The 9,522-nt window shown below is 38.2% G+C and overlaps 1 protein-coding gene across 3 annotated transcripts in view; it reads right to left on the bottom strand.

The window, feature by feature from the left end:
• Positions 1-9,522, bottom strand: part of TRPM6 (transient receptor potential cation channel subfamily M member 6) — a 158,642-nt gene that overhangs the window by 108,937 nt on the left and 40,183 nt on the right. For all 3 annotated transcript variants that reach the window (XM_019650685.1, XM_019650686.1, XM_019650684.1), the window contains exon 2: positions 1,328-1,407. In XM_019650685.1, coding sequence (XP_019506230.1) covers positions 1,328-1,407 — 80 coding nt within the window. The remainder of the gene's footprint in view (positions 1-1,327; positions 1,408-9,522) is intronic.

Below are 9,522 nucleotides of genomic sequence, written 5' to 3'. Positions count from 1 at the left end.
AAAAAAAAAAAAAAAAAAAAAAAAAAAAAAAAAAAAAAAAAAAAAAAAGACCAAATGCTCAAAGGAATATAAAAATAAAGGGGCCAGCTAATTAAAATACAGTTGAACCTTGAACACTGGGTTTGAAGTGCGCAGATCCACTTATACATGGATGTTTTTCAATAAACATACAATTGGCCCTCATATCCCCAGCTTTCACATCCCCAGCTTTCACATCCTCAAATTCAACAGTTTTTTTGAACCAAGGATGGGAACCCGGGATGGGCCGATTATATGCAATGTTCTATGCCATTTTATATAAGAAACTTGAGCATCTGCGGGTTTGGGTAGCTGAAGGGGTCTTGGAACCAATCTCCCTCAGACATAGAGGATAGTTAAGTTTTAGAGAAATCAATTATGGATTTTTGACTGTGCAGGTGGTCAGTGAAAATAGACCCCACATTGTTCAAGGGTCAACTGTGCTGCTCTTCTATTTTCCTTTCCATTTCTTTTCCCCAAGAGCAATACCACCCAATCTTATTTCATGGACGCAATCACCCTGAGGAAATGTTTCATAACTCATCCTGCCCCTTTTACTGGCTGCCGTTTTGAATTTTGTTCTACAAGTAGAGCCTCCAAAGCATTGTCAAGGACTCAGAGTAGTCAAAACTCAAATCATGTCATTCTGCTGCTCATGATCTGCTCAAGCGAAAAGCCTAGAGGGGGAAAGTAGAACTAAAATTAACTGTGCATAATCTGAGCACAATGTCCTGAAATATCCTACCTAGTATTTTCCACAGACACTTCATCTGGGGATAAAGAACATTCACAATAATTTATATATTCAATATTCAGAAGCTGTACATTTTTTATCCAAACCCGATGGAACAGATGTAGCACTAGATAGTTCCCTGAAACCTATCCTCTTACTAAGAGGCACAAGAGCATCAAAAATAAAACCACCAAGCAAAATCTACCACAATATTCACAGTGGCTCCATCACGGTGATGTCATTATGATGAACTTTTTCTTTTCAATATTTCATTTAAGTCATTGAACAGATGTTTCTCAGGAGCCTACTATATATGGTGGGCACTGTCGAAGTAGGCCCTGGGGTTGGAGTGAGGTACAAAATTGACAAGGTCCTTATTCTTACCAGAAAATCTGCTAACAATTTCTACAATAATTATGTACTATTTTTATAAAGACAAAGATAGAAACCAATCAAAATAAATACTCACTTTACAAATATTGTCAAATCCTTTAAATAAGTCATATCGCTAAGTTTCCACAAACAGTCTTCCAAGTACTATTGCTTTAGAAAGAAAAATGCAATTAAAAATTGTACCTGTGAGGGTCTTTTGAGCTGGGTATGATTTTGTTGCACTCTCTCTTGTCGAACACTCCTTCAATCCAGGATTTCTGGGACTGAATAGAAAGTGTTGTTACTGTTATATTCTAATTAAGTGAGAAAGCAGTGTAGCCACAGTAGCTCAGGTCGGCAAGATATATTTAGATATCATGGAAACTAATTAAAATCCCAAGACCAACCCCAAGCAGGCTAAGCATTTACTGGCTTCTATTACAGACAACAAAGACACAAACAAAACAAATGTGAACACAAAAATATTCACAAAGTTAATTGGTCCATAATCTCATCTTAAGTGAAAGGTCCCTAAATGCACAGAACTCGAGCATAGCAGTAAAGCTATAACTGATGTATTCTCTTAATTCTGCTATAAATCATTTTTAAATCTTCCACCATAATCCTATCAAGTTCTCAAACTTCAAAATTCTCACTCATTAAGTCCCACTTTGGCTAAAATTTCACAGAAAGCTGGAAAGAGTATCAGAAGAGAAATGCAACCTCAGCAAGATTCTATAAAAAAAAAAAACACAACACTTCACACTAAAATGGAACTGGAGGATACAAAATGGAGAATGCACCCTCAGAAGAACAGAACTTAAGAACTGAGAGACTGATTCCTGTAAATGTCTGATTTACAAAAACCTTAGACTTATCTGTGGACCAATGAACATTCATCAAGAATCATTCCCCACTCTCAAGCCAATAATAGACAGGGCTTGCTTAGACCTTTTACTAAAAAAAAAAAAAAATCAAAGAAGTTATATGCCTGGAGTGTGACTACCCAGCATCACCTACTCAGTTAGAAATTTATGATCAGATCATCCTATGAGTTTACTTTCCCTCACTGGACTTGTCAGTTTCATTATAGAACCCCTTTTTCATCCACAATACACACATGTGGATTACAGTAGTGATGAAAGAGCGGTGAGCCAGAATCTACAAGAGGGCTTTTTCAAACTCTATGTTAGTGTAGTCCCCACCTCAATCTTACACCTACTACTCATGCTACCATTGAAGGAAATGCAGTGCGCTAGAAAACATGTTATAAATCCAGCTGTGGAACCTCATTATCACACTGTCCACAGGTTCCCAGATGATTAAGAAGGAGTTTAAGACATGCCACCCTAAAATACGCTGTTTTGGTATATTCGTTATTCTAAGCTGTAGGTACTTGAAAAAGGGCAAAACCAGAGAGGCTTTCTCTGAACTCCCTTATCTGCTTAAGGACAGATCTAAAAGGAACACAGTTGTTATAAATTTCCTCCCTGGGAATTTCAGCAGCCAGGGAAACCTAACTCTTATCGCTAGGGAGGACACTGGAAGTGACACCCAGACAAACTTTGTCACAAACTATCATATCTCCCATCTACTCTTCTAAGGGCCCATCCCCCTCTTAAAAAATCATTACTCTCTCCAAAACTCCCCACATCCCCCACCTCTTCCCCTTACTAAGACAGGAAGTTCCCAAATCTCACTCTTTTCAGGGTATTTACTTTTGTTTTCCTGTGATGCCCTTGTGCATTCACATACTTAATTTTAATATTAAAATTAATAAATTTGTATATCTTTTCTTCTCTTAGTCTGCTGGTTGTGTCAGTTGATTTCATAGACCCAGCTATCAAACCTAGGAGAAGACAGGAAAAGTATTTCCGCCCCTACAATTACAAATGAGGTCACTTATGGAATCCTTTACATACTTCAAAATTAAACTCATGGATCTTAATCAATATGCACCAACTCTAAACATAACTGTTCACTACTAAATAGAATTGTGTACTGTTAATCTAAAAATAAAAGGCCTTTCAAAGTAATGTTCTTGAATAACTGTTCTTATTGATCTCAAATATAATGCTTGTTGCCGCTCACTTTTAAAGGCCTTTTATTTTTAGGTTGACATATATGGTGTAGTTGAACAGGATCTAAAGTGGCCTCACCTTCATGGTTCAATATCCCCTATAACCAGGAATGGTACCTTCAGAGCCTCTTTTGTGCTGACCACTTCCATGGTCTGCTGTCTCCTTGATTGTGAAGCATTCCTAGGTCAGACCTCCTTCCTTTTTGGTTAAGTTCAAATGTCTTTATGGGAGACGGATTGGGAGTGGTTTTTCCCTTAAGGGAGAGTTTTTCTCTCTCAAGGAGGCAATTGCCCCATGTGTCAGCATTCAAAAGGATGCCACAGGAGCAAGGAATGCTGTTTCTTATGGGTAAGTACTCACTGAATTATACTCCTTTGTTTCCTTTCTTGTCACTGTCTGTTACATTGTTTATCACAAAAGGGAGATTTCATAAGAAGAGGAATCCAAACATCTTAGGGACAATGAAATGAATTCTTTAATTGATAAACAGAAGTTTCTAAAAGACAAAATAACTTCTAAATTAATCCTAAAAGAAATTCTGGGTATCAGGTACTCTAAAATTTCTTACTGTTTGTCCTGCCTGAAACTTAACAAGATATTTCAAAAAATTTAATAACTCTATGTTCAGAAATTTGTCAAAATTAGAAGTCTACTAGGATTTTTTTAAAGTCTTCTCAGTAACTTTAAAAGGCCTTTTATTTTTAGGTTAGCAGTGTAATCAGAGTCCTGATCTTGCTGAGCAAAAGACATGAGGGTGGATAAGGACACAGATATTGATTGATTGATTCCTGTGCATTTTAAACATATCTATAAGGAAAACTTTCCAGATCAAGTCCACAGTCATCTTAAATCATTCTACCCTCTTATTTCTTTTGCAGTCAGCAACGTTTTTAATGTATTAAAAGACATTCACTAAATTAGTAAAACACTGAAGACATACAAACTTGGAAAAATCCAGTCACAAAATTTAGAATGAACTAAACCCCTAAACTCAAAACCTATTTATTTTAATGAGAAATGACACAGTCTTTAGAATTGGCAAGCCCTGCCCCCTATAAATGAAAAACATTAACCATTTCATTTATCCCCCAAACATTTATTAAACACCTAATTTTTCAAAGCACCAAGAAATGTGCCACAGGAGAGTAGTATGTGCTCAAATAACTCTTCATTCTGAATTTATAAATATCTGAATTCATTCAACAAATATTTTGTGATAGGCCTCCATGCTGCATGCTGGGAATTGTAAGACAAATTAGGCAAACTCTGAAAAAAATTAGAATAAAAAGGAGGAAACAGATAACAAATGGATGTGTTAAACTTCATGTGTGTCAATTAACTATTAAAAATAGCTCCAAATAGGGTCCTTAATTTAGAAGCTGTGGAGGAAAAGGGGTTCTAAGGGAAGGAGCCTCACAGGGTCATGAATACCTCACTGGGGAGGTCATGGTGAATAGTCACATCCCAGGCACATAGCTTTTTTAGTGAAAGATTTATCTTTGCCTTAAGCAAACCCTGTCCAGTGTTTTTGTGCATCTAGGTTTGCACTCCTTTGAAATACCAGAGTAATCCTCTTTTTTCAGACCCTCAAGAAAGAATATAATCTTGTTAACTACCCAGTAATCCAGTCCCCACCTTGTTTTCTTCAACCTTAAAGCATTCCTCCTTACTTCCTTCCTTAATTCTAAATGCACAAAAGAAACTGCAAAACGGTCACTCTTGAGAGCATTTGAGACCTTGCTTCCCAGCAATTGCTACTTTGGGCTCAAATAAACTCTTATAAAAATTCTTTTCATGTTTGGAGGTTCTTACAGAACCTACATATATAAAGTAAGCAAACTATGGTCAACTCCTCTGTGCTTTTAAAAGGCTAGATAGACAACTCTAGTAGGGCTATCTGGGCAAATTACTTAATTTCTTCATGCCTTGTTAGCTCATCTGTTAAAAATGGAGATAATACTAATAATACTTTATAGGGCTCTTGAAAGGAATAGAAAAAGGCTTACAATTCTCCCTGGGACTTACTAAGGCTCAGTAATGGTAATATCAAAGGTGACATTTGCTTTTGGTTAGTGACCTGTGTACTTAACTTTGATGTAATTTTTTTTCATAGAAAAATATTTCCTGACCTCTAAACCTTCCCCCTAGGGCCTCTCATATTTCAAGTGATTTTTACAGGTCCACTTTCCCCTACTAGACTCCAGCTCCTACAAGCCCAGTCATTCCTACTGCCCCAGGGCCCAACCCAGTGATTGTTGAATGAGGAACGAAAAGAACACACTTAAAATAGAACTTCAGGAATCCATGTGTACAATTTTCCCTCCAAAGGTGTAAACAGGAAACCTCTACCATTAACAAGAACTTGAAAACTCTGCCTACAACTCCCATATCTTACCTGCATAGCCCAATCTATGTAGGACAAATAGCCAATGTGCTGTCTTCTTCCACTTGAAGCAGCAAACTGTCAAAATGGTGGTAGATGACAGTGGAAAGTACGGCATTTTCGGCAGCTATCGTGTCCGTCTTTATTGACTGGGTGTTTTTTTATATATACCAGGAGGTTTTGTTTGTTTTTCAATTGTTATTTGGGAGAAGAAAAGGCAGAGGACAAAAAAGGAAAATATTGGGTTGTCAGAAAAGTCACAACATATTTTTTCTATGTTTTTTGTTGCAAAAATGAGTCATGCCTTTTCCGACAACCCAATACTTTCAGACTCCACAGCCACATTTGATATTTTCTCTATACAGCCCCTCCGTTGGAGCAAGGACCTCTTTAAACTGAGTAAATGGACTTCCACAGCCTGCAATCTGTCGGTTTGGGGAATTGCATCAGTGCAAACCTGGCCCATCCATTTGAAAGAGTCAGCTCAGGGTCTTCTGAGTGGTTTTGTCCATATTCTGCATAGATCCCTCGTGGGACTCACTTGATCCAAGATCTCAGGAAAAGTGGTTTTAAACCTAAAATAACCAAGACCCAAGGATCTGGTTCATCAACACTGCCATGAGTTGGCCTGACTGGTTTTCCAGTAAACAACTGTAGACATAAGAAATGTCCAAACCTAAAGAGAATTTGTATAAGAGTTTATTGGAGCCAAAACTGATGACAACTGCCAGGAAGCAAGATCTCAAATGCTTTGGAGAATAACAGTTTTGCAGCTTTTCATTCATTTGATATTACGTGAGGACTGTAAAGAAGATTACATGAATGTGAGAGAAAGCAAGGCAGGGGTTGGATTACAGGATAGCTAAGATTATGGATTCTCTTGAGGGTGGTTACACCTTTAAGGGGTATTACTTCCAGCATTCATAGGTGTGTTAACCTAGCTGCACAAGAACAATGGAGAGGGCTGGCTTAAAAACCTTTCACTAAAGAAGTTATAGGGCAAGACTACCCACCATGACCTGCCCAGTTAGGAATTTATGATTACAGCACCCCTTTTTCATCCACATAATATTTCCAGGAGGCAGCATTTAGGAGTACTTCAAGAATAGTAAATAATACTACCTGTTTTCTTCTTTTTGCATAGTAAAAGATGAGCACTATTTTGCTGGTAGTGATTGTTTTGGTAGCACCTTTAAAAATGCAATGTCAACTAAATAACTCACTATTTCCTAAAATGCTACTTCTTCCATTTAGGTGAGAAATTTTACTAACATTTTCTTTTTTTTTCCCCCATTCAAAAGGATATTAAATCATTTATTGATTACACATGATAATGGATGATACATAAGCTTCATTCTCATCTATAATTTTATCTGGTACCATAATTCAATTTAGATATATTGCATAGAATGTGCCAACAGTCATTAATAGCCAAATAAACTCCTTGACCCTGCTTGGGTGACTCTTTTAACAGTGAACTCCAGGTCACAATACAGTAACTGTCAATTCAATTACACCAAGGTTTCTGAAGACAATGGCTTCTGACTGAGCCCAAGCAGGTTGTAAATAAATTTCAAATATAACCCGGCATCCCCCTGAAGGCATTCTCACTTCACACTGTTGGGGTAATTTATCAAGATGGCCTCAGAGTAGACTAACTTTACACAGCACATTTTAAAAAGACACATTTACTCAGCGTCATGATCAGATTATTACATTTTAGCAATCAACAGCAAGGGTGCACAAAAAAAAAAAAACTACATTAAAATGCTTTGTTGGAATGCTTTACACTTTCCACAGAACAGAAACTAAACTGACTTATTATACAATTAGTTGCAAATACAGTCCTCAAGATGTTTGCCCATACACATGAGTATTGTCTAAAACATGTCTTCTTTGTAGCAGCTAGGCCCTGCCACCACTGTGCTTGGCTGAGTTCACAAATCTGTTGTAGCCTGTAGCTTCCCTGTCACTTCCCTGGCTCTCTCCTGCTAAGCTTTGTTTCCTGGCTGTAATTAAAACCTTCTCCCACTGCCATAGTTGCTGCTGCTGCTGCTGCTGCTGCTGGAAACGCCATAAGCCACCTTGGCTTCATGGTTTGGCAAGGTATTGATTGACCTCTACTACCATTCAGGGCCAGAGCTTCTGCCTCCAAAGTTTCCTCCTTTCATGAGTCCAATATTTGAAGATTGACTGTTGTAATTGCCAAAATCATTGTAGCTTCTGCCACCTCCAAAATTGCTTCCACTACCACAGCCAAAGCTGTCTCCGCCTGCTCCGTTGTTACAGCTGTCATACTGCCACTCCTGCCTCCTTCATAACCACCATCATTATCAAATCCATTATAGCCATCCCCACTGCCACCATATCCTCCACCACAACTGCCACCAACACCTCAACCACTGAAGTTTCCTCCACAACCAGTTATTCCCACCAAAACCACCTCCTCAACCACCACTAAAGTTTCCAGAACAACTTGTTGACCTCTTTGACTAGATGAAGCACTAGCCATCTCTTGCTTATCTAAGGCTCTCCTTACTTCACAGTTGTGGCTATTCACAGGATGGTATTTCTGAATGACAATCTTGTCTGCAAAGTCATGGTCATCAAAGGTTACAAAAGCAAAACCTGTCTTCTTGCCACCACCTCGATCTGTCATGATTTCAATCACTTCAATGTTCCCACATTGTAATATCACCGACAAAAATCTTTTTCACAGTTAGGTAGGCACCAGGTCTTTGAGAATCTTCTCTTGAGACAGCCCTCTTTGGTTCCAAAACTCTTCCATCCACCTTATTCATGGCTGCATCCACCACCTCCACAGTGGCACATGTAACAAACCCAAAGCCTCTGAAGAGCTTGGTGTTTGGATCTCTCATCACCACACAGTCTGTGAGCATTCCCCATTGCTCAAGATGGCTCCTCAGACTCTCATCAGTTGTCTAAAAGCTCAAACCTCTGATGAAGTTTCTTTTCTGCAGCTGTTCAGGCTCTTTGGGAGACTCTGACTTAGAAAGGACAACCGTGGGAGGGGAGACTTGAATGATGCTTACTGGGCAGCATCTGCTGACAGAAAGGCACTACCATTTTCATATACTGCCTTGTTAAGCAAAGGCATTGAGAACTTCAGAATGAATTCCTAGGTCATATAAACTTATGAGTACATGAGTAAAACGTTTATGAATTCTCCATAGAGCCTAGTGTAGAATTAGAAAAACTCAACAGTGACCGGTCAGGTAGAGCATATAAAGGTTCAGACTAAAATGATGTCATACCCCATCCCTACTCTCCCCAAATTGGTGAAAGCCATCATTCTATCAGTCCAAAACCACAATTTCAAATAGCAGTGATGAAACACCCTTTCCCCTGCAGTCACACATGCTTCAGCTTTATCCATTGTGGGGAATAAAACATGCAAACAAAACACTTATAATTCATATCTTGTTAAATCATTTTGATAAGAAGGGAAAAGAAAATGGAAGGTTCCTTTATGAGTATTCTTTGCAGCTGTCCCTGGATATACAACAGAGTTTAACAGAATGCTAGACCTATTTGTTGTATAATCACTCTATTCTGTAAAGATTTTCAAATTGGATACACTCAATGTTCTCCAATTTCCAAGCAGCAAAATATCCACAAATTAGTTACCCATGTACACAGATGGTCTTTATGATCCAAATATCTTGTTAAATTATCCAAAACTTTACTAGTACTATGTACGCAGGAATCACATGGTCTGAAAAAACTTTCCTAGGGGGTGATTAGTGGAGCTACACTCTTAAACTGACTTTTAGGGAACCCACGATCCTCTGGAACAATAAAGTCTTTATTAGGAATTACAGGGTAAAGGCAATTTTATTTATGTCCTCCATAGTAAGCTTTATATATACAGTGGAGATTACCTGTTTTATTTGCTCAGTGAAACAAAGCACAAA

This window comes from Hipposideros armiger, unplaced genomic scaffold (genome assembly GCF_001890085.2).
Source record: "Hipposideros armiger isolate ML-2016 unplaced genomic scaffold, ASM189008v1 scaffold_144, whole genome shotgun sequence".
Classification (NCBI taxonomy): domain Eukaryota; kingdom Metazoa; phylum Chordata; class Mammalia; order Chiroptera; family Hipposideridae; genus Hipposideros; species Hipposideros armiger.
This window is presented reverse-complemented; position numbering and strand designations above follow the sequence as displayed.